The 26215-nt window shown below is 36.7% G+C and overlaps 4 protein-coding genes across 4 annotated transcripts in view; all 4 read right to left on the reverse strand.

Moving 5' to 3' along the window:
• LOC311084223 (uncharacterized protein) overlaps positions 1-6049 on the reverse strand; it is a 61507-nt gene extending 55458 nt beyond the window's left edge. The window contains exons 1-4 of the mRNA XM_084116139.1: positions 5924-6049; positions 2356-2670; positions 1853-2149; positions 1289-1588 (exon numbers count right to left, since the gene is read on the reverse strand). Coding sequence (XP_083972265.1) covers positions 1289-1588; positions 1853-2149; positions 2356-2670; positions 5924-5975 — 964 coding nt within the window. The 5' untranslated portion in view covers positions 5976-6049. The remainder of the gene's footprint in view (positions 1-1288; positions 1589-1852; positions 2150-2355; positions 2671-5923) is intronic.
• LOC311084222 (uncharacterized protein) overlaps positions 1-26215 on the reverse strand; it is a 316630-nt gene that overhangs the window by 184867 nt on the left and 105548 nt on the right. The gene's annotated exons all lie outside the window — the stretch shown is intronic.
• On the reverse strand, positions 7930-25178 carry LOC311084235 (uncharacterized protein). The gene is made up of 5 exons (XM_084116159.1): positions 25037-25178; positions 24409-24707; positions 23342-23641; positions 22227-22542; positions 7930-8068 (listed from the first exon to the last, which is right to left on the reverse strand). The coding sequence occupies exons 2-4, from the start codon at positions 24644-24646 to the stop codon at positions 22490-22492; spliced, it is 591 nt and encodes a 196-aa protein (XP_083972285.1). The 5' UTR covers positions 24647-24707; positions 25037-25178; the 3' UTR covers positions 7930-8068; positions 22227-22489.
• Positions 8068-14520, reverse strand: LOC311085192 (uncharacterized protein; the record flags this gene model as incomplete). Its single annotated transcript, XM_084117626.1, has 5 exons — positions 8068-8420; positions 9292-9591; positions 9790-10083; positions 11081-11392; positions 14409-14520. The coding sequence occupies 5 exons, from the start codon at positions 14518-14520 to the stop codon at positions 8101-8103; spliced, it is 1338 nt and encodes a 445-aa protein (XP_083973752.1). The 3' UTR covers positions 8068-8100.

Raw genomic sequence — 26215 nt, forward strand, 5'->3', positions numbered from 1 at the left:
CAAATTCAAACGTCTAAACCCCGCCCTTGCTTCAGTTTCATTGGTTGAAGCTGTAAACCAATCATTTTCCTTTCTGCCCTCAGAACATGTTTGAGTAAGTAAAACTCCCATCTGCAGATAACTCCTGATATCATGTGAGTTCAGGGTGAGCCACTAGATGGAGGTGTTGCTCCTCAGACGAGACCACAGAGACAAATCACACTAGAGATTTTGGGCCCTATCACACACTCAGTGCAATGCAGCGACAGACTGCAACACAAGTGTGTTTTGCTAGTTTCAGCCTGACACAGTTTTCATTTTCACGTCCTGCATCACATTATTTAAATAGCAAAAATGCACTTTATAGACTAAATCGTTCACTGTTGGAGGAAATGGAGCATCAATATGTTGTTTAAATACTTCACAGTGATCTCAAAGTATATTATAATGTGTCCCAAATCAGTATTTTCTCAGGAGAAAGGAGAAGCTAGAGGAAGTTGCTTGTTTATTATTGTAGATAGAAAAATAAATAAATTAATGATCTATTAATAATGTAAAAATGTACAAATAATGTTTTAAATAATATTTAAAAAAATTTAAAGATTCATATGTGGTGCACTGTTTAAAATATTCATAAAGTCTGTATTCCTCCAGGAGACGCTCAATATAATAAATGTAATAAATCATGGAGAGACTCTTGAACCTCAGAGTGAGAAACTTTATTGATAAAGGCAAGAAAATACATACAGCAAATACACAGCAGTAAAGTGAGACCTGTGTCTCTATGCATTTGTTTTATGTTTCTGCAAAAAATATGAACAAAGCCATACATATTGGATTTTGTAAAATCTGACTCTGAAAGAGAGCAGAATTAAGCTCAAGTAATAATCAGTATTTATTATAAAAAAACATAAGAAGAACAAGAAAACACACTTGAAGAACCTTTAAAGTTCAGCGTTCTGCTTTAGATTTCAATACTTCCTGAAAAAGATGAACATATCAAGGCATAAATATATCTGACATACATTGATAAATGCAAAATCAGTTTGTGTGAAATGACATCATCAATCATGTACCTGATGTGTGAATATGTGCTTGATCCCCTTCAGCTCTTCTGGATCTGATCTCATAAACCACAATAATGACAGTAGCCACGCCCACCAGAGCAGAGAGGACCAATCGGATCACAGCTTCAGTAGGACCACAACAGTGGACAGAGTCTGAGGAATAAACACATCAAACTGAGATCAGATCAGTCAATAAACACTAATATCAGCGCTGACATCAACTAATATCAGCGCTGTCGTACCTGCACATGTGTGACAGAGTGTGTTGATGTCCAGATGTGTGGTCTGGTTGCTGATGGGATTGTTCAGCACACAGCTGTAGGTGTTTTTATCCTGATATTCCACCTCCAGAGGTAGAGAGAGACTGATGCTGAGATCAGACGCACTGATGCTGGACAATACACTGATTCCTTTGTACCAGGAGAGAGTCACATGACTCACATTCACCACTGATGAACACACCAATGAACATGATGATGATGATGATGATGATGATGAAGAACAGTGTAAAGAGTTACTGATGACAGGAACAGGCAGACGAGCTGAGAAAGATTAGAAATATCAGAGTAAATCATAATCTCTGCTGAGGGAGTGTTTGTGTTTTTCAGATTTATAAATAAATTACACAGAAATGCCAGTATCAGAATAATTAATCCAAAGAAAAGCGTTCAGAAGGTTGAAAAGTGAACGCCAAAAATCATGGTGTGTCATAGAGCTAAATATTTAAAAAAAAACCTATTTTTTACATTTAGGAAATGTATACTTCAAAGTGATTAACAAACAAAGTGAACCAATAATAAACTCACTATAGACAATGAGACTGAAGCTTTTTCTTCTTACACCGTTGTTCAGTGAACTCCAATAAACTCCAGCATGTTCAGTTGTGGTGTTTGTGATGGTCAGAGATCCAGTTTGATTGTCCAGCTTCAGTCTGTCTCTGAATCTCCCATCAAGAACATCATCATATACAGTGATTCTGTCGGCCCGGTTATTGATTTCAGCTATTAAAGTGTTTTCATCTCCAAACCTCCACTGAATCACATCATCATCCTTAAGACGGGCTTTTAGAGTGACTGAATCTCCCTCATTCACCGATATTTCAACTGAATCATCAAACACACACATAACAAACAGAAACAGGCTTTGTCACAGATAAAGAGATTATAATTGTTTCTTAAATTACATATTTAAATTTAAATTTGAAATAAACAATACCTTAAAACAACACAAACAAAAAACAAATGGTGTACAGTATGAATTCATTTAAATGTTGTCATTATAAAACAGGTTTAACCGTTTTTGAACTCACCATTGACAGTGAGCCTGAAACTCTTGATCTCACTGTTGATCTGTAGTTTATAACCTCCAGCATGTTCAGTTCTGGTGTTTGTGATGGTCAGAGATCCAGTTTGATTGTCCAGCTTCAGTCTGTCTCTGAATCTCCCATCAAGAACATCATCATATACAGTGATTCTGTCGAACCGTTTATTGATTTCAGCTATTAAAGTGTTTTCATTTCCAAACCTCCACTGAATCACATCATCATCCTTCATTTCAGTAAGAGAGTTTAGAGAGACTGAATCTCCCTCCTTCACTGATATTTGAACTGTAACTCCAAACACTCCTGAAAACAGAGTTTTTCAAATCACTTGATGTTGGTTTGATGAAGCTTCACTAAAATACTTTTATTCATTTAAACACGACATTAATTATATTCTGCAGCAGTACAAAGGCAAATGATGATGAATGGAAGAGGAATAGATTTATATATGGAACAACAACTAAAATAAGATATTTTTACTGTAATGTTTAATGTCACACTCAAACTAATGCTGTTGAGTATCTGAGCTTCATATTTATTTTGTTATATCTAATAAATCAATAATAACCGAGTTTAGAGCTGAATTCAAGCTTGATCTGACAGTAAAACCACAGTTTAATTATTTCTATGAGAATAACAGTGAATGTTGATCTTCTGACTAATTTAACCAGTAATTTATCACATCAGAAGAGAAACAACTGGAACCATAAAAACACATTTAAAACTCACCATCCAGACGCCACAAACACAAACAGAGCAAAACTAATTTGAGAAAAAAAAAAATCATCGGTTTCAGTCCACGAATATGAAAAGCCAAACTCTTCAAAACTCTTCAGTAATAGATCTTGTTCAGTGGGTTTATTTTCAAAAGTGTCCCGTAAAGTTGAGAAGTTAAAATGTTATTTTAGTGAGTCTTAAACTAACATTTAACATTTTTTTATTAACATTTATAAACCAGTGTTATTTCAGGATCATTGAGATATTCTTTTTTTATTTTATTTAATTTTTTGTTTTCATTTTAGTTGAAGTTTTAGTAATTGTTGTTGAAGTTTCTTTAAGATGTTTGTTTCTCTCTTATTCAGTGATGTAATTTAGTTTGCCACCACATTAGTAATTTTATAATTTTTTATGAATTTAATTTATTTATTAATTTTCTAAATGTTAATCTTCTGCTAGCATGTCATTCTTTCCTAGCTAGTAATTGGCTATTAGCTAAAAACATCCACCCTGTTATGATACGTTGGATTTAAGTGGACAACTTCTACCCTTTAATGCTAAAAGGCCTCGACACACCAAGCTGACGGTCGGCCGTTGACCAACATCGGGCCGTTGTTGAGAGTCGTTCGCCTGTTTTTGCAGTGCGTTCTGAACCATCAGCACCAGTCGGACTTCATTGCTCTGTTGCGAACGGCTTTCAATGGACAGTAGCTAAAACTGCTCGCTAAATGATGCTAGATGACATCATACTGGCGAGTCTCAGGAACTATATAAGGTTTTTTGTGCAAACTGAAGTTGAATTGAGAAGAGAAAACAGTCTGACTGATTGCACGTAAATAACAGTCACTAGACGACAACACATTCAGCTTCCATCCCCGCTAGTTCTTTTACAACGTCTTGATGTGTCTTAACTCTTGAAGGCCTTAAGAGTAAGAATGACATACAATCTTTTTATTTATAATGTTGTCAAAGTAAAGTATTGAATGAAATATGCTGTCATAAATACACAAATACTGCTGAAAGTTTCAGTGACTGCAGATTGTCTGTACTGTAACTTAATGCATGTGTTTTGTTAGACGGCACCAGGGCTTGATAAAGTTAAACTGCCTCCATGACATCATTACATACCTTTAACTTATAACATTACAGAACTGATTAATTGAAGTCAATATAAGCTGAAAACCTTAATGTCAATCCCTGAATATTTTTTTATTTATTTTACAGTTATGAATGTATGCTTGATTAGAAATGTAGCCTAATGAAACTTAGCCGGCAATCAAAATACTTCAAGCTTTTCCCAACTCGAAACCAGACAAACAAAAGACAACGCATGATGAGTGAGAACTTGAAGCATTACTCTGTTGAGAAAACCGTAGGACAACATGAACACAGTGACGAGACTGAACTTCAATGCTGTGAGCGGAGAAACGGCTGCACGGTTTAGAGACAGTAACAGCAAACTCATGCAAGCTGAACTAAAATGAACAAAACTGAACTAAAACACTGTTAGACCTGACATGTACAGAGCTCTGATAGTGAATACGCTGTTAAAGCCACACTATGTAATTTTTCACCACTAGAAGCCGTTTAGTCAAAACAAAGTTGTAGCTTGATGACGCCTTGATTTCGTGGAATCGTGGGAGTTGTTGACTTCACCTCTCCAGCCGGTGGAGAATACAACGGGACTCGGGCAGAAATCATATTCATGGATGACCAGTAATATATTGAAGATTTATTAACGTTATGAAAGCCGCTGCCGCTGGAGCGATTGCTAATGAGAGACGAGCGTGACACACGCCTCAAGAGCAGTGGAGCTTTTATTATCCCGCAGACACTTCTGCTTTTTCTGGTCATGCGTATGTGGGGAAACGCAGTGATGTTTTATCATATTAGATACATCTGAGTGTGATGAAAGTTGTTATGATGTTTCTCTGTGCATTAGCCATATAAGCCGTTTACACACTGCTGTGAGCCAGATCGATATTAGGTGTGGTAAAAATGGTACTCACGGTAAATCAAGAAACGAGATTTAGACAAAAAGACTAACTGTGTAACAATTAGTTTTTTGCCGATGGATATATCCAAACAGTTGCTCACCTGTCTAATAAAACACGTAATATATTAAAGGGCCTTTGGTATTTCCATGGTTTCTACAAAATATAACTGGAAATCGAGGGTAACGTGGGTATGAAGTCATTGTTAGGTGACGCACGGACACGTTCCCTGTCCTGGTTTAAACTGCTTATTTCTCTGGATTTAAACAGTCTTAGACACATTCAGGACAATGTAAGTACACAAATCATCAACAAAATATATAACATTGTTCTAGTGGTTTTTGAATATTTTGATCCAAAAATATTACATAGTGTGCCTTTAATAACACTTGATAATACTCGCTTTTGAGAAAGACTTGGAAAAGAAATGCACAAATGAGCGTAAAGAAAATGTACTGCGGTTCAATTCAGTGAAATGCACATGCCTCCAACTCTACTGACTGTTTTTTATTATATATGGATAAACCTGTGTGCACCGCTGTGGTTCTTTTCTGTGTCTGTAGTGGGTTCCTTAAATGATGTTGTGCTCTGTACAGCAATTGTTTCCAGGATTACATGTTGGAGGATTTTCTCGAATAAACAGAGTATATAAATAACTTTGTCACCTGCCAAGTTTGGATTTTTCTGTCAGTTTGCGTTTGCTCACCCTTATAATTTGAATTCCCTCCTATCAGTACTGGCCTGTAACAGCGAATGTTGATCCTCTCTGACTAAATTAACCAGTAATTTATTACATGGTACCAGAACAGAAACAACTGAAGTCATAAAAACACATTTAAACTCACCATCCAGACGCCAGAAACACAAACAGAGCAAAACAGTCCAAAACATCTTCATCGGTTTCAGTCCACAAATATGAAAAGACAAACTCTTCAAAACTGGTTCAGTAATAAAATGACAGATGCGCTGATGTGAAGCTGCTCTGTAGTAAAGTCAAGTGAAACTCTACAATCAGTTAAAATAACTGCCTATTTATTCAGTGTTAAAGCATGTGACCATCTAGCTCTATTTATGCTGATTAATTCACACTTTGATCATTGTCACTTTGAGCTCCAGTAGGCCTAAAATTCCTGTAAGTCAATGACATCATTTTCAACAGAAATAAACTGACCAATAACACGTTAAAAACATCTTAAAGGGATAGTTCACCCAAAAATGAAAATTCTGTCATCATTTACTCACCCTCAAGTTGTTCCAAACCTGTATGAGTTTCTTTGTTCTGCTGAACACAAAGGAAGATATTTGGAAGAATGTTTGTAACCAAACAGATCTCGGTCCCCATTGACTACCATAGTATATATTTTTCCTACTATGGTAGTCAATGGGGACCGAGATCTGTTTGATTACAAACATTCTTCCAAATATCTTCCTTTGTGTTCAGCAGAACAAAGAAACTCATACAGGTTTGGAACAACTTGAGGGTGAGTAAATGATGACAGAACTTTCATTTTTGGGTGAACTATCCCTTTAAAGCAACAGTTTGATCTTGTCATGAGAGTGTTTGGCTCTGCTCTCTCCTGTAACTCTCTCCAGGACGTTTGTTGCTTATTTCTGATCAAATGTCTCGATTGTTTCTCCTCTCAGACTGATTTCAGAGTTTCTCTAATGGTTTATTGGAGCAGGAACAGATCGCCTGCTATAACTGTGTGTGTGAAAGTGTCCTCTGATATCTTCATATGATTAATATTCAACAGTTATGGATAATGACGCTGATGTGATGCTTTAAATGCTCACTTTGTTCAGAGTGAACATGCATTAGTGAGACGCTCACACAAAAACACTGTGAAACTGTTCAACAATTTCTCACACGGCTCAGACAAGCTGCTAAAGACTGTGACGTCAGAGCTGACAAAGATAACTCCTGATAACATGTGAGTTCAGGGTGAGCCACTAGATGGAGGTGTTGCTCCTCAGACGAGACCACAGAGACAAATCACACTAGAGATTTTGGGCCCTATCACACACTCAGTGCAATGCAGCGCCAGGCGCGACGCAAGTGTGTTTTGCTAGTTTCAGCCTGACACAGTTTTCATTTTTCCCATCCTGCATCACATTATTTAAATAGCAAATGCACTTTATAGACTAAATTGTTCACTGTTGGAGGAAATGGAGCATCAATATGTTGTTTAAATACTTCACAGTGATCTCAAAGTATATTATAATGTGTCCCAAATCAGTATTTTCTCAGGAGAAAGGAGAAGCTAGAGGAAGTTGTTTGTTTATTATTGTAGATAGAAAAAGAAATAAATTAATGATCTATTAATAATGTAAAAATTTACAAATAATGTTTTAAATAATATTTAAAATTTTTTAAAGATTCATATGTGGTGCACTGTTTAAAATATTCATAAAGTCTGTATTCCTCCAGGAGACGCTCAATATAATAAATGTAATAAATCATGGAGAGACTCTTGAACCTCAGAGTGAGAAACTTTATTGATAAAGGCAAGAAAATACATACAGCAAATACACAGCAGTAAAGTGAGACCTGTGTCTCTATGCATTTGTTTTATGTTTCTGCAAAAAATATGAACAAAGCCATACATATTGGATTTTGTAAAATCTGACTCTGAAAGAGAGCAGAAGCTCAAGTAATAATCAGTATTTATTATAAAAAAACATAAGAAGAACAAGAAAACACACTTGAAGAACCTTTAAAGTTCAGCGTTCTGCTTTAGATTTCAATACTTCCTGAAAAAGATGAACATATCAAGGCATAAATATATCTGACATACATTGATAAATGCAAAATCAGTTTGTGTGAAATGACATCATCAATCATGTACCTGATGTGTGAATATGTGCTTGATCTCCTTCAGCTCTTCTGGATCTGATCTCATAAACCACAATAATGACAGTAGCCACGCCCACCAGAGCAGAGAGGACCAATCGGATCACAGCTTCAGTAGGACCACAACAGTGGACAGAGTCTGAGGAATAAACACATCAAACTGAGATCAGATCAGTCAATAAACACTAATATCAGCGCTGTTGTACCTGCACATGTGTGACAGAGTGTGTTGATGTCCAGATGTGTGGTCTGGTTGCTGATGGGATTGTTCAGCACACAGCTGTAGGTGTTTTTATCCTGATATTCCACCTCCAGAGGTAGAGAGAGACTGATGCTGAGATCAGACGCACTGATACTGGACAATACACTGATTCCTTTGTACCAGGAGAGAGTCACACGACTCACATTCACCACTGATGAACACACCAATGAACATGATGATGATGATGATGAAGAACAGTCTCTGCTGATGACAGGAACAGGCAGACGAGCTGCAAAACATGAGAAAATAAAGATAAATGAGGACGAATGAAGATATTCAAGCAGACGAGGAAGAAACATTGAGAGGAACCGAGATGATCAAAAGTAGAGCATTTAAAACAATCTGATATACAAAGTTAAATATTAACCTGCTGTTAAAGGGATACTCCACCGTTTTTTCATATTAATCTATGTTATTCCCTTAAATAAGACGAGTTGATACATACCTCTCTCGTCTCAGTGCGTGCACTTAATCGCTCTAGCGCGGTGACACTTTGAAAGCACTTAGCTTACCCCAGTATATTCAATGGTATCTAACAGCAATGAATTTAGAAGTGACCAAACACATCAACGTTTTCCCTATTTAAAAACAGTTACACGAGTAGTTACACGACCAAGTATGGTGACACAAAATAAAACGTGGCGCTTTTCTAAGCGGGTTAAAAAGGATAACTATAATGTATGGCGGAATAGCACTTTTGGAAGTACTTCGACTCGGCGCAGTAAAAAGTCACGTCCTAGTGGGAAGAGGATCAGGCGTGACTTTTTACTGCGCCGAGTCGAAGTACTTCCAAAAGTGCTATTCCGCCATACATTATAGTTATCATTTTTAACCCGCTCAGAAAAGCACCATGTTTTATTTTGTGTCACCGTACTTGGTCGTATAACTAAAAAAACACATCAAACTGAGATCAGATCAGTCAATAAACACTAATATCAGCACTGACATCAACTAATATTTCTGAATCAACAGAAATATGATCAAATCTAATTTACAATCTTATATTCGGTTCTACGGTCTGTCATTTCAAACTATAAAATGATTCAACAATTCAACATGTAAATAGTATTTGAAGGACAGGACCAATGATCTCTACTCGCCATAGACAGAAACTCCGAATGCTTTTGATGAGAATGAAACTCCTTCAAGTTTATAATATCCATCATGTTCAGTTGTGGTGTTTGTGATGGTCAGAGATCCAGTTTGATTGTCCAGCTTCAGTCTGTCTCTGAATCTCCCATCAAGAACATCATCATATACAGTGATTCTGTCGGCCGTTACATTGATTTCAGCTATTAAAGTGTTTTCAAATCTCCACTGAATCACATCTTTATCCTTCATTTCAGTAAGATCAGAGTTTAGAGAGACTGAATCTCCCTCCTTCACTGACTTCACTTCATCTGTCAAACACACAGAGAACAAACAGAAACAAGGTTTGTCACAGATTAAGACGGTTATTTTGATGGTTTCAATGAGTAAATAGTTTAAAATTTAAATTTGAAATGAATATCATCATTAAACACCAAAAGCAAAATGAGGTTTGAATTGTATTTGTGCTGATTAAAATATAAAACAGGTGAAACTGACATTTAACTCACCGAAGACAGTGAGACTGAATCTCTTGCTCACACGGTTGATCTGTAGTCTATAATCTCCATCATGTTCAGTTGTGGTGTTTGTGATGGTCAGAGATCCAGTTTGATTGTCCAGCTTCAGTCTGTCTCTGAATCTCCCATCAAGAACATCATCATATACAGTGATTCTGTCGGCCATTACATTGATTTCAGCTATTAAAGTGTTTTCAAACCTCCACTGAATCACATCTTTATCCTTCACTTCAGTAAGATCAGAGTTTAGAGAGACTGGATCTCCCTCCATCACTGATCTCAGTCCTGAATCACCAAACACACACAGAACAAACATAAACAGGCATTTGCGGAAATTGTGGGGTGGGGGGCCAGGACCATCTTAGGGTTGACCGCCCTAAAAATATAATTTAAATATTTTTATTGTAAATAATATAATGATATATACTTAAAATAATTGTGCAAGTAGTCAAACAATACAAATGCAAACGGGGCAAAAAACAACAGCAAAAAAAAAAAAAAAAAAAAAAAACATTTTAAACATTTTGAGTCCCCCCTCCCTTGCCTCACAGTGCTTTGGTCCACTGCCGGCTCCCCTTTTAAAAGAAAAAAGTTTGGTATTTTATTTTTTACACTTAAAGCCCTGTTTACAGATAGTTTCTGATGAAATAGAACGGTTAAGATTAAAATTTGGACACATGCTGCTGTCCTGATAATTTTAGGTTTATTTCGCTTTCCCCCCCACCTCCACAATGGCTGCCTATGAGCACTGGAACAATCCTTCCTAAAACGCATTAAACTTTCATTTACAAAGACGTGAAACTCACCGAGTGGTCAGGGGTGTTCACTGATATGCTCACACAAAAATCGCTGCCAAAGATGCTTTCCAACAGGTTTTATCATAGTTTTTGTCCAACTCTATTGACTTGTATTGGATGTGCTGTGAGGTACGGTATTACTCCGCCGCCGGAAACCGGACTGGAGTGTCTATTAGTCAAGCTCTCAACGGAAGAATGTACGGGTGTGAGGCGTTTGGAAAAATAGGTCCACAGTTTTACAACGAATGGTAAAACACCTGTTGGAAAGCATCTTTTTCAGCGATTTTTGTGTGAGCATATCCCCCCCCCCCCCCCCACCACCACCACCACCATTTAGATGAAATTGGGTTCATCACAGATTAAGTCTGACTTTTAAATAACAAACAAAAAGCAAAATGAAGTCGAATTATTAATTGTATATTTGTGCTGATTAAAAAACAAACTAACTAACAAAAAAAAACAGGTGAAACTGATATTTAACTCACCGTGCACATTGAGCCGGAACCTCTTGATCTCACTGTTGATCTGTAGTTTATAAACTCCAGCATGTTCAGTTCTGATGTTTGTGATGGTCAGAGATCCAGTTTGATTGTCCAGCTTCAGTCTGTCTCTGAATCTCCCATCAAGAACATCATCATATACAGTGATTCTGTCGGCCGTTACATTGATTTCAGCTATTAAAGTATTTTTATATCCAAACCTCCACTGAATCACATCATCATCCTTCATTTCAGTAAGATCAGAGTTTAGAGAGACTGAATCTCCCTCAATCACTGACAAAAACTCACCAAACACTCCTGAAGAACAAAAGATGATGCATGAAAAGAGAAATAGATTTATATATGGAACAATAACTAAAAAGACACCTTTACTTTAATGTTTAATGTCACACTAAACCTGATGCTGTTGATTATCTGCTTTATATTTATATTATTTTATTTAATCAATCCATAATAACTGAGTTTAGCTGAAACTTGATCTCACAGTAAAATCAGTTTAAATATTGTTATATGAGAATAACAGTGAATGAATATTATTGTCTGACTAACCAGTAATTTAGTGAGCGGTTTGCTGATGTCAACATTGTGGATCGAGTGGCCCATGGTGGCGGTGGGGTTATGGTATGGGCAGGTGTATGTTATGGACAACGAACACAGGAGCATTTTATTGATGGCATTTTAAATGCCACTGGGCAGATAACTGGGTCCGGCTGGTGCTCTCCGCACCAGGAAGTGAAAAATATCCACTTCAAGGTGTAGAGCAGGGGTCGCCAACTGGCGGACTCTGGTCCGAGTCCGGACTGCAAAATGCGCCCATACGGACCGCGAAGCCTTTTGACATAATGAAATAAATAAATGCCGCTTTTCTAATAAATGCCGATATTGTCTAATAAAATCACATTTATATCAGGCACATCAAAGTCAGCTCAGTAGATCCGTTTTGGTCCTACAGCGTAACGGGTTGCTATGGTTGCTACTACAGTTACTATGCTCACTGTTGCTACGTTCAGACGCGCAGTCATGCGTGCAATGAAGAGAGCAGAGAGCGCGCAGACAGATAAAACTTTCAGCGAGTGAAAAATGGCATTTTCAAAAATTAGTAAAGTTGACGCTGAAAACCGAGTTGAATGGGTGGAAAAATACACATTTATTCTTCCTGCATCGAGCTGTACGAGGCCTGTATGTCTAATTTGCTCTGAGTCTGTCGCGGTTGTCAAAATTGGAAACATTAAACGTCAATACGAAGCTAAACATAGACACTTATCCTCAGCAGTCCGAGGTAAGGGCGCGGAAAATGAGCTCAAAGCCCATAATGAGCGATCTACACGGGTCCTCTCTCTCACTCATTTGCCGCCCAACAACGAGCATATGAGTGTTCACTGAGAATACAGTGAATTTTAGACTATTTTATTTAAATTTCATAAGAGGTTATTTCAATTTTTATGGACTTAAAGGAACTGTACAAAATAAGAGATAAAGGGTTTCTTGAACTTTTTCATTTTTCCAACACCGGTGGCACTATTTTTGCCTGTCTGTGTTTCTGAATGATATTGCTGATTATCTTTTACCAATGCAACTTGAAGCACAGAAGAGAGCAGTGTTCAACATTATATACATTTAGTTAAGTAGAGACAATACATGTAAAATTTATTTGAACAGGGAGGTTTGTGTTCATTAATTGTGATTGATCTCAGTTCAGCCGAAAAAAGCACTTTAGTTTTCCTTTTAAGTTGTTAATGTTGAAATTAATGTATGTGCAGTGCAAATTTAGAGATGAAGGCATTTTGCAGTTTTCTTTATCATATTTTTGTCAGACATTGTTACTGGTTGAATTCAGATATTTTGTACCAAAGCAACTTAAAGGACATAACAGAACAGCATTAAAATGAGATCAGTTTTGTGAAGGATTACTTATGTCTTACTTATGGATTACACATTTCTATTTAGTTTGTATTTTATTTAGTTTCAGTTCTAGTAATTATAGTTTAGCAGAGCAAACAGAACACTTCCAGTGTAGACCTAAGCTAGACGTTTAATTTCAGCAAAGTTTGTTTACACAGATTAGATTTAACTGTCGTGCAGACATCTTAAAGGTGCTATAAGCGATCTCGGTTGGCGTAACCTCTTGTTGATGTTTGAATTATTATCAAACAAAATGGAGGCTAGCTAGACCCTCCCTCCTCCTCATCCGCGCACTAACCCCCGAACCCCACCCCCACATCATTCTTGTCGGTTATTGGCTGGAACAGTTTGTTATGTTTCGTGCTGCGGGTCGCTCTGTTTGTTGCTCAGTTTGTTTTTGCTGCAGTTTGTGGCGCGTGGGCTGTCTGCAGAGACCGTGTTTTTCTACAGTGTGTTCAGGGGACAGGCAGCTAGCGGATAGTGAGGAGATGTTTGCAGTATGTGAAAAAAAATGTTTTGGCCTAAAAAGCGCATGAGATCGCTTATAGCACCTTTAATAATAAACATACAATAATGGTTTGAGATTGAACAAAGCACCAAATAAATGGAACTTAAAAGTATGAAATCTTGTTAAACATGCCATGTTTACTTTTTTTCAGCTGTACAATGTAGCAGAGTGACCACTGGTACATAAAAAAAAAACAACAACAAAAAAAACAGCTCATTTCATCTTACTACAGCCAACACAACCTGCTATGAAGCCAGTGTGGTTAAATAATGAGGTATCTATGCAGTGTGTGAGTGTCTACATGTTTTTCTATCCTGGTGGGGACTTAAACCTGAATGCACACAGACTCATGGGGACTCGTGTCACTGTGGGGACCTAAATTGAAGTACACAAGCTTACATTCACACAGACTGAGTTTTTTAGAATGTTTAGAAAATGTAAAAATTCAGAAAGTTTTCTGTGATGGGTAGGTTTAGGGGTAGGGTAAGTGTAAGGAGATAGAATATACAGATTGTACAGTATAAAAACCATTAAGTCTATGGAGAGTCCCCGCAAAGATAGTGTGTGTGTGTGTGTGTGTGTCTGTCTGTCTGTCTGTGTGTGTATGTATGAGCGTGCTTGTGTGTCTGTTGTGTCCTGGGAAAACATTGTGGGGAAATGTCTCCACATGGATAGTAATATTATTAGCAGTGCATGTTTTGTAAAAACAAAGATAATAACAGTACATTTCAGCATGTCAACCTTAATGAAAATATGACATCTCAAACATACAGTAGGCTAGCAGTAGTACATTAAAGGTTTGGTTGTTCTTGACGGACTTGTTTGGCTGTTTATCTTTGCTAATTATTAGGACCCACAGGAGGATCTGGTGAGCCAATTTGCATAAGTGACGTAACCTCAGACCCTCCTGATGGTTGATGTAAGAGACCACCGATGTGTTGTCTGTACAGACAAGTACATGATGGCCCCTCAGGTTTGGGAGGAAGTGTTTGAGAGCTCGAAACACCACCATCATTTCTAGCTGATTTATGTGCCAAGAAAGTAGATGGTCCTGCCACAGACCTTGCGCTGAGCACCCACTCATGATCGCCCACAAACTGTGAAGGAAGCATCTGTCGTTAGCATTACGCGATGACAAGAAGCCCCCAACACTGAGCCTTGGGTGAGGAACCAAGGTTTCTTCCACGTGACTAAAACACGTAGGCATCGCCACGTGACCTTGATCATGCGAAATGGATTTCCCCTTCGAAGAAAACCCCTTGGTTCTGAGCCACCACTGCAGCAGTCTCATGTACAGGAGGCCAAAAGTTATTACGCTTGATGCAGCTGGCATCAGACCAAACAGTCTCTGAAACTGTTTCACAGTGAGTGACTGGCCTAGTTTTACCCCATTTACGGCTGAGAGAATCAATGCTATATGAGCAGGGGATAGCTGTGCCTGCATCGTCATCGAATCCCAAACCACACCTAGAAAAGTGGTCCTCTGAGCAGGAAGGAGCACACTCTTTTTGGCCACTGAGCCTCAGTCCCAACTTTCTCATATGAGACAGAACGACATCTCGGCATCAACAACATCAAATCAGAAGAGTATTTAACATTTAATTTCATCAAATGAAATGCAGCCAGAAACAAGCAAACAAGAATATATGGTCTGAATGACAGGCTGAATATTCATATTATAATCTCAAACAAAAAGAACCAAGAACCATAGCCCAAATTATAGAATGCAAACACTAGTTTGCACACAAACATAAGAGAAAGAGAGAAAGAGAATTCCTGTCTGCTCAGTTCCTTGCACATATAGCTTATATACATTGCGGACCCGATCAACACGTTGCCTTGGCAAATGCGGGATGAGTCACTAGATTCTTGTTGCAGAAATGCAGACGCAAAATCTACGCGCTGCGTCAGCAATCGCGCAATCTGAGCCATATAATACTTCAAGCTGAAAACACTGATTCAATGACCGTCAAACCTGAGTTCAATGAGCTTTGGATAATAAGCTGCGATCTGATCCCAACCGAAACCAGACCAAACAAAAGACAACACATGATGAGTGACAACTTGAAGCATTACTCTGTTGAGGAAACTGTATTCAGTGAAATGCAGACACCTCCAACTACTGACTTTAAAGGTGCTCTAAGTGATGTTGCGCGTTTTTTAGGCCAAAACATTTTTTTGTCACATACAGCAAACATCTCCTCACCATCCGCTAGCAGCCTGTCCCCTGAACACAATGTAAAAAAAAACGCGGTCTCTGTAGACAACACAGGCTCCACAAACAGCAAGAGAAACAAACTGGGCTAACCCGCACCACGAAACATAACAAACTGCTCCAGCCAATAACCGACAGGAATGATTTAGGGGTGGAGTTTGGGGGGTTAGTGCGCAGATGAGGAGGAGGGAGGGTCTAGCTAGCCACCGTTTTGTTTGACAATACTTTAAACATCAACAGGAAGTGACATCACCCAACATCACTTAGAGCACCTTTAAGATTTACTGTTTTTCATTATGGATAAACCTGTATGCACCACTGTGACTCTTTTCTGTGTTTGTAGTGGATTTAGTAAATGTTGTTGTGCTCTGTGTCCAGGATTACCTCATATAAATATATATTTATATATATAAATAAATAAATATTTATAATATAGGTATTTAAATATATATATTTATTTTATTTAATATATTTTATTTAATATAGGTATATAAATAACCTGCAAATAAATAAAGGGTTTGCTCACCCTTATAATTTGATTTCCCCCCTATCAGTACTGGCCTGTAACAGTGAATGTTGATCCTCTCTGACTAAATTAACCAGTAATTTATCACATGGTACCAGAACAGAAGCAACTGAAGCCATAAAAACACATTTAAACTCACCATCCAGACGCCAGAAACACAAGCAGAGCAAAACAGGGAGAAACATCTTCATCGGTTTCAGTCCACAAATATGAAAAGACAAACTCTTCAAAACTGGTTCAGTAATAAAATGACAGATGCGCTGATGTGAAGATGATCTGCTGTAAAGTGAAGTGAAACTCTACATACAGTTAAAATAACTCTGAGCTCCAGTGAAGTTGATGACATAATTTTCAACAGAAATAAACTGACCAGTAACATGTTAAAAAAGTCTTAAAGCAACAATTTGATCTTCTCTTACTAATAAGTTAATTTACATGAAATATACTTAAGTAACGTTCAAGTATATTTTTAAGTAGGCCTATACATTATGTAGTAAGTATACTAATGTCAATATGTACTAGTAGTAAACTTGTAAGTGTACTATTTCAATGTAAATGTATTTTAATGGTAAATGTAAATGTAAATGCACAACTAGTTCATAATTACGTTTTTCATTTGTACTGCAAGTGAACTTTTGAGTATACTAGTAGTTTACTATTTTAATACTTGTAGCAAATTTTTAGTTTATAAAAGTACACTTTGAAGTATACTCTCAGTAAACTAGCTACTTGTTTAATAGTTTTATTCTGCAAGTATACTTGTAAATTCTGAGTGAACTTAACATCATACTTGTAGTTTACTAATTATCTATTATTTTTGCTCTTTAAGTGTACTCTCAGTAAACCACTAGTGTATTAGTTCCCTTTCAGTCGAGAACGTCAGACGTAGTCTGAAATGAGACTTGGTCTGACGTTAGCCAGGTTAATCTTGCTAGGTAATTCTTGCTAGTCTTTGTTCTATTTAAAGTAATACTGAACATAAAATAAAAAATTTAATTTGGATAATAATTTTCTTGCGATATTAATGCAAAAAAAAAAGAGAGTTCATACTCAGAGTATTAAAAAACCTTGCTAGGTAAGTCCTGCTAGTCTTTGTCCTATTTAAAGTAGGCTAACAAAAAGTGGATTAACAGTTTTAGCAATATTAATTATTAATATTAAGCAAAAAAAAAAAGAGTTCATATTCAAACAGAGTTTTTTTTTTTTTTTTCAAAACGCTATAAATCCATCCTTTTTTCCCCCCCATTTAACAATTATTGATTAGGCCGATAATATATATAGGCAATTAGCCTACATCAAATGTTCAATTATTTATTATATGTTTTCTTTAGATGACATTATACAGGGTCGCTTTACAAATTTATAAGGCTATTATTATTAGCCTACTAATACTAGGCCAACTATTATCCCAGTAGGCTACATCTAACTTTTAAGTTTGTCAGAATTCGCTCAAAAGCAGCTTTGATCAGTTTTTCATGCGAGCCGTGCCCCGTTCTGAACTAAACTGCCGGTTATAACTGGAGGTTTTGCAAGAGTTTTGCGAACTCATTGACGTATTGACAGCTTTTGTAATGGGAGCGCTTTTTGCTACTGTTTATAACCCATTGACAATTTGAAAATAAGTTTTGTTTTTCATGCTGTTAAGAGGATCATCGGCCAATTACACACTGCAGTAGAGATGCGCGGATCAGCTCTAACGTCACCCGAATCAGCTGTGAAAGTGCACAGCTCTGAATGCACGAGCTATGCATAGCGCGCTGCACACACTTGCAAGTTGCCTCACAGTTTTACCGCTTGTTTTGCTATTGTTGCGCTTAGCAAGTTAATGGTACATTTCGGAGATATCAAGTAGCTATATAAAGTCTCACTAAACATTCCACACACATCACAATGACGATAATGAATGTTATTTTTTATTAATCGACCAACGGATTATCGTCCGTCCGCAATATACATAGATAAGAATCACACTGTCTAATATTCGCGCAACCTTTGAGCTCAAATTATTTAAAAAAAGTGCGTTCATCTTTTGCATGACGCGGGCCATAAAATTAATGCCGGATGTGGAACATTACCACATTATGTGCTATCCTTGGCTACACACACTGTGTTAAGAAAGGTATAATCCTAAAATCCTAAACAAAATAAGCATTTGACAAAATAAAGTCTGTGGTTGATTATCTTATTTATTATAATGACTGACATATCAACAATTAAATTCAATCCAGAATAGAACAATACAATGTAAAGCAGTCAAAAAGGAAATATTCAACATAGGATAAAACAGTTATTTTCTCAATCTCATTAGGTAACATGACACACTTCCCCACCTTCAAAATAGTTTCACTTATTTCCAAAACATGGTTGGCTTGATGTACATTGGTGGCCAAGTTTAGAAAATATTAAGCATTTTAATGTTTTTGAAAGAAATCTCTTATGCTCACCAAATATTTTAGTAAAAACAGTAAATATTGTGAAATATTATTACAATGTAAAACAGCTGTTTTCTATTTGAATATATTTAAAAAATATTATTTTATTCATGTGATCAAAGCTGAATTTTCAGCATCATTACTCCAAGTTTTCAGTGTCACATGATCCTTCAGAAATCATTCTTATACGATGATTTGATGCTCAAGAAACAGTTCTCATTATTATTATCAATGTCTGTACTCCTCCATCTTTTTCACAGCATTGAAGTAAAAGTGATCATAAAATCAGTCTTTAATAAGCCAATCTGTGGGAATAAGCATTTTGTTCACCTTTGGGAAAAATACATAAATGAACCTAAACCTAAATTAACTTATCCTGTTCAGAACTTAGTCTTGTTTAGCCAGACCTATCCCTAGACTCTATTGCAGCTTTTCTTGACCAAGGACCACCCAAGAGGACGTTTGACTGACATGTAACGCAACCAATCACAGTTCGTTTTGTTCTGCGTCATGTTTAGGGGCGTGATAATATATGATGTTGATGTCCCTACAATAACAGACTGGCTGCATCTAATAAATTATTCATTCAAGAACGTTAAGCAAGTTTACGGCAACAATGGAGCCGCGAACTTCAAATACTTTTGAAAATCCAGCGTTTAGTTGATCCTGGTAAGCGCTCATTGTCACAGTTGTAAGCACAATAGCATTCTTCTTCCACGAGGGGTTTTGGTGTCACGGCATTTGTTTCCAGGCGAACCGATAAAGAACACGACACTCACATCTCCCGAACATCCTGTAGAATTCAACCAATCAGATCGCGACTTTGAAACTCCTGAAGTGTTTCCAGAAAAGTGTGACATATGCATCAGTCCCGTTTCCTGGATGCAAACGTGTCCACCAACACAAATGTGCTCAGTTCTTCAGAGAAGATCGCAGTTCCAACACTATATATATTATTTGATATAAAGTTAGCACATGTTAGATTTCTTGCAGTAAATCTGCAGCTAGAACATGTAACAGAGTTAGATTTATGAGTTAATACAATATGAAAACTTTTTAAAATAATATTTTAGCTGTATATGTTGTTTATACCGGAATATATTGAAAGAAAAACAAACTAATTGGTATTATTAAAAATAAATAAATAAATAATGTTTTTATAGGCTAAAGCACATGTGAAAAAGTAGAAATAAAGCTGTATATGGTACACTGCTGAAATATTTAAAATATACATAAAGTTTTTATTCCTCTGAATAAATCATGAGAGACTCTTGAACCTCAGAGTGAGAAACTTTATTGATAAAGGCAAGAAAATACATATGACAAATATAAAGCAGTAGTAAAGAGATCTGTGTCTCTTTATTATTATTTTTGTATCTGAGAGAAATATAAACAATAATAATAAGATTTAAAATTTAATAAGATTTTAAACCATCAAGTTAAGATATTAAGTTAAGTTATTTTCTGAAAGAAGTTTTAAACAATAAAGTGACACTGTTAAAATCTGCCACTGAAAGAGAGCACAAACTCAAATAATCATCAGTATTTATTATGAAGAAAACACTAGAAGAACAAAAACACACTTGAAGAACCTTTAAAGTTCAGCGTTCTGCTTTAGATTTCAATACTTCCTGAAAAAGATGAACATAAAAAGCCATAAATTAATAAATCTCACAGATATTTATATATGCAAAATCAGTTTGTGAGAAATCACATCATCAATCATGTACCTGATGTGTGAATATGTGCTTGATCTCATTCAGCTCTTCTGGATCTGATGTCATAAACCACAATAATGACAGTAGCCACGCCCACCAGATAGTGTTGCTTTCGTCAACGAAAATTATGACGAAATATTGTCGTCAACGAACCGTTATCACCTGACGAAAACGAGACGAGACTAGACGTAAATGCATGGTCATGTGACGATGACTAAAATACATGTATAATGCAATATCGTTGACGAATAAAAACGAGACTAAATGTGGTTTAAAAAATAAAAACTATGCTAAAATGTCTCTTCATTTTCGTTGACCAAAACGAGACGAGACGAAATGTAACGTCACGACGAATGAGAGAGTTGTGCGTGAACCCATAGCTTTGTCGGCTTTAAATTCTGGATTGCGATCTGGTCACCCGATTATCAGCGAATTTAACCATATATTACTCCATTAGTTATTCTATTAAAATGTCTCATTGATATATTTGACACATTCATAATCATTACTTTTGCTGGTATTGTGACAGCTGTTATGTGCGTTATTGGCAGCGTCTCTTGTTACATGAACACGTCACCGCATCAGCGCCAGAACATGGAGATTTTATTTTAGAGTAGATATAATCGCACAACCTATTCGATATTTTATAATTAAATAAACTAATCGAATATCCAAAAATCGTGACTCATCCCTGCATGGAATATGTTTCTTTTCCCAAATCTTCACTCACGTCACGTCTCACCCATTTTCTAAAGGTATTATAAACGTTTCTTGGTTCGCTTTTAATTAGGCCTATTATATTCGTATTCTTTACTGTGGTAAAGTAGAAAAACGCTGTAGGACAGATAGCCTACATTTGTACTTGCATGTCAAATTCTTTTTAACACAGTTTGTGCTTGTTATATTAGACATTGGGCGCGAGTTTAGTTGTAAAGCGCGTTTGACACGTGTGGGTGATTTTTAGTTTCACTTTCTCTGGCAGCGCAATCTCAAACACAGCCTAAATATCTCGTCCTTGTGGAGGATACAATTCGCTCTTCAAACCAATTTACATCAAGTAGAAAACACGAAGATATCATAAAGAGATCGATATCTTCGTGTTTTCCTGCTCTTGTCCCACATCCCTTTCAAAGCGCAGAGCGTATCACGCGTCTTTGTGTGGAAATATAAAACGAGTTTTTTTTTTTTAATAACCCCCCTACTAAATCGCCTATAATAAGATAGCCTTGTTTGAAATTCTATATTGACTGGGTTAAATAGAATCGCATTACTAAAAAGAGACTAAAATACAATTTTCATTGACTAAAACTAGACTAAAATGTCATCAGTTTTCGTCGACTAAAACTAGACTAAAATGTCATCAGTTTTCGTTGACTAAAACTAGACTAAAATGTCATCAGTTTTCGTCGACTAAAACTTGACTAGACTAAAAAGAGTATGAATGTGACTAAAACTAATAAAAACTAAAATGACAGCCTGACACAAAGACTAGACTAAAACTAAAATTAAAACAGGCCGCCAAAAACAACACTACCACCAGAGCAGAGAGGACCAATCGGATCACAGCTTCAGTAGGACCACACCAGTGGACAGAGTCTGAGGAATAAACACATCAAACTGAGATCAGATCAGTCAATAAACACTAATATCAGCGCTGACATCAACTAATATTTCTGAATACACATAAATATGATCAAATCTAATCAACAATCTTATATTTGGTTCCAAGTGAGTTTTTATACGGTCTGTCATCTCAAACTGTAAACGATTCAACAATTCAACATGTAAAGATAAGAATATTTGAAGGAGAAGAAAAATATCTCTACTCACCATAGACAGAAACTCTGAATGCTTTTGATGAGAAACTTCCTCTTGAAATCATCAGTAGTATATAATATCCTTCATGTTCAGTTGTGGTGTTTGTGATGGTCAGAGATCCAGTTTGACTGTCCAGCTTCAGTCTGTCTCTGAATCTCCCATCAAGAACATCATCATATACAGTGATTCTGTCGAACCATTTATTGATTTCAGCTATTAAAGTGTTTTCATCTCCAAACCTCCACTGAATCAGATAATCCTTCATTTCAGTAAGATTAGTTTAGAGAGACTGAATCTCCCTCCTTCACTGACACTGACTTCACTTCATCTGTCAAACACACAGAGAACAAACAGAAACAGGGTTTGCAAAGATTAATACTGTTAAATCACTTTATAATGGTTTACTAAATTTGAACAGTTTAAAATTTACAGTAAAAATAAAAATATAAAATAACAAAAACAAAATTGAGCTTTTAGTTGATTTCATGTTTCTTTCTTGTGAATAGTTTATGTGTGTGTGCGTGTGTGTGTGTGTGTGTGTGTGTGTGTGTGTGTGTGTGTGTGTGTGTGTGATGGCCACAGGTCTGTCTACCGCCACCTAAAGGACGGTTGGGAGGCTGAATGTGGAGCCGAAGGGGCAAGGCCTTAAAGTCAGGAAGCCACAGTCTCTGCGGTGGCGGAGAGGGCAAACAGTCTTTTGACCGTGTGTGTGTGTGTGTGTGTGTGTGTGTCACGTGTGTGCTGTATGGTTCCATGACGTGACAAGCCGTTTGCTACCATATTAGAAACTACTTTAGTTTAATTGTTTGTTTAATTTACCTAAAGTTTTTGTAACATTCTCAATAACAATAAATGGTCATTGGACCGACTGGATCAACTTCTACTCCTCATCTTTACAACTGCGTCAAGCTATATCCAGCTCAGCACACAGTAGCAAATAGAGAACAAAGATCCGACTGGAAAAAGCTACTGCAAATACTGTTAAATCACTTTATAGTGGTTTAATAATCGAATAGTTTAAAATTGACATTAAAAATAAACAATATCATTTTTTTTTTTTTTTAATCGTGTATGAATTCATTTAAATTTTTTCATTAAAAAACAGGTGTAAACTTTTTTGAACTCACCAATGACAGCGAGAATGAAACTCTTGTTCTCACTGTTGATCTGTAGATGATAACGTCCATCATGTTCAGCTCTGGTGTTTGTGATGGTCAGAGATCCAGTTTGATTGTCCAGCTTCAGTCTGTCTCTGAATCTCCCATCAAGAACATCATCATATACAGTGATGCTGTCGGCCCGTTTATTGATTTCAGCTATTAAAGTGTTTTCATCTCCAAACCTCCACTGAATCACATCATCATCCTTCATTTCAGTAAGATCAGAGTTTAGAGAGACTGAATCTCCCTCAATCACTGACTCCAGGACTGAATCACCACACACACACACACACACACACACACACACACACACACACACACACACACACACAGGGTTCTTCTCATATTTAGACGGTCACTTGATGATTTATGAAAGTAAATAGTTTGAAATTTAAATTTGAAATGAATTTCATCATTAAACACCAAAAGCAAAATGGAGTTTGAATTATTAATTGTATCTTTGTGCTGATTAAAATATAAAACAGGTGAAACAAATATTTAACTCACCAGAGACAAAGAGCCAAAATCTCTCTCTGATTTCGCTGTTGATGTCTAGATTATAATATCCATCATGTTCAGTTGTGGTGTTTGTGATGGTCAGAGATCCAGTTTGAGTGTCCAGCTTCAGTCTGTCTCTGAATCTCCCATCAAGAACATCATCATATACAGTGATTCTGTCGGCCCGTTTATTGATTTCAGCTATTAAAGTGTTTTCATCTCCAAAATCTCCAGAATCACATCATCATCCTTCATTTCAGTAAGATCAGAGTTTATAGTGACTGAATCTCCCTCCATCACTGACTCCACTCCTGAATCACCAAACACACACACACACACACACACACACACACACACATAGGGTTCGTCACAGATAAATATGAACAGTAAATGATTTATAAAAGTAAATAGTTTGAAATTTAAAATTGAAATTAATATCATAATTAAGAAACCAAAAGGAAAATGAATGTTGCATTATTAATTGTATATTTGTGCTGAATAAAATATAAAACAAGTTCAGCAATTATTGAACTCACCAATGACAGAGAGACTGAATGTCTTGATCTCACTGTTGATCTGTAGCTCATAATATCCATCATGTTCAGTTGTGGTGTTTGTGATGGTCAGAGATCCAGTTTGATTGTCCAGCTTCAGTCGGTCTCTGAATCTCCCATCAAGAACATCATCATATACAGTGATTCTGTCGGTCAGTTTCTTGATTTCTGCTATTAAAGTGTTTTTAAACCTCCACTGAATCAAATCATCATCCTTCATTTCAGTAAGGTCAGAGTGACTGACTCTCTCTCAACCACAGACACTGACTCACCAAACACTCCTGAAGAACAGAGTTTTTCATAGATTAAAGCTTTAGAATCACTTGATATTGTTTTGATGAAGCTTCACTAAAATACTTTTAAGCAGTTCAAAGACAAAAGATGAGGAATGAAAATGAGAAATAGTTGAACAGTTTTATATAATCAATAACTGCATTAAAAACAGTGACTTTAATATCAAATAAGAGTGTTATCTCTCAGGAAAATCACACATTATTTGTTTCTATACGAGAATAACAGTGAATGTTAATCCTTTCTGACTAATTTAACCAGTAATTTATCACACCAGAACAGAAACAACTGAAACCAGAAAAACACATTTAAAACTCACCATCCAGACGCCACAAACACAAACAGAGCAAAACTAATTTGAGGAACATTTTCTTCATCGGTTCACTGAAAAGCCCACGATAGTAACTCTTAATGTCTGAAACACTCAGATTGATCTGAAAGACTGAACTGAGATATTTATCTGGTTGTGTGTGAGTCCTCCCCCAACCTCAGTTAGTTTCCGCTCACACATCCGTCTCCTTTAACATCACGAAATGAATTCTGACAGTTTCTGGTCTCTTTGACTTCCATAGTATTTTTTTTCCTACTATGGAAGTCAATGAGACCAGAAACTGTCTGGTTACTGATATTCTTCTAAATATCTTCTTTTCTGTTCAGCAGAAGAAAGAAATTCATAAAGGATTGAAACAACATGAGGGTGAGTAAATGATGACAGAATTTTCATTTTAAAGTGGAGTATCCCTTTAAAACACTAGTTAAAATACTTTTTTTTTACATTGGTCTTTTCATTTTGGAGATTTTTTTTTTAGATTTACAGCAAAACCCTAATATTAGTCTGTTGATCTCATTCTTATCCCAAGGTTACTGTAGTCAGCCGGATCTGGTCTGTATCCAGATCAGATGGAGGATCTGCACATAGAGATGAACACAACAGCCCTGAATGTCAGCAGAGATCGTGACATCTAGACGAGCCCTAGAGACAGACCGCCAGTGAAGACCTCGTCGACTAGACCGTCATCAGCACAGATCCTCAGCAAACACCAGAACCAGACCAGATCTCTGCACAGACCCCTATAACATCTCCTCCCTCCTCATGCCGGCATGATGTATCCTGATCTTCAAGCAGAAGGAGCTGGATGAAATATCATAATCACATCATGTTCAGAGGAGAACTGGTCCTCGACTGAGTCTGGTTTCTCCCAAGAGTTTTTCTCTGTTTCTGTCACATGATGGAGTTTGGGTTCCTTGCCGCTGTCGACTCTGAATACTTAGTTTAGGACACTTAATATTCAGCAATATTATTGACTTGAATGCCCTGACACTTTCGGATGAGAACTGAACTGAGCTGGATGATGACATCACTGTTTTGCTTGAACTCATTTCAGAATTGATTAAATTAACTGAAGTGAATCAACACTGAACTGACTTCAGCTGAACAACAGCACTATTGTCTTTTTAGAGCTGCTGTACAACAGAATTAGAATGAGTTTATAGGACT

The sequence above is a fragment of the Abramis brama genome (genome assembly GCF_963993115.1).
Source record: "Abramis brama genome assembly, chromosome: 6".
Classification (NCBI taxonomy): domain Eukaryota; kingdom Metazoa; phylum Chordata; class Actinopteri; order Cypriniformes; family Leuciscidae; genus Abramis; species Abramis brama.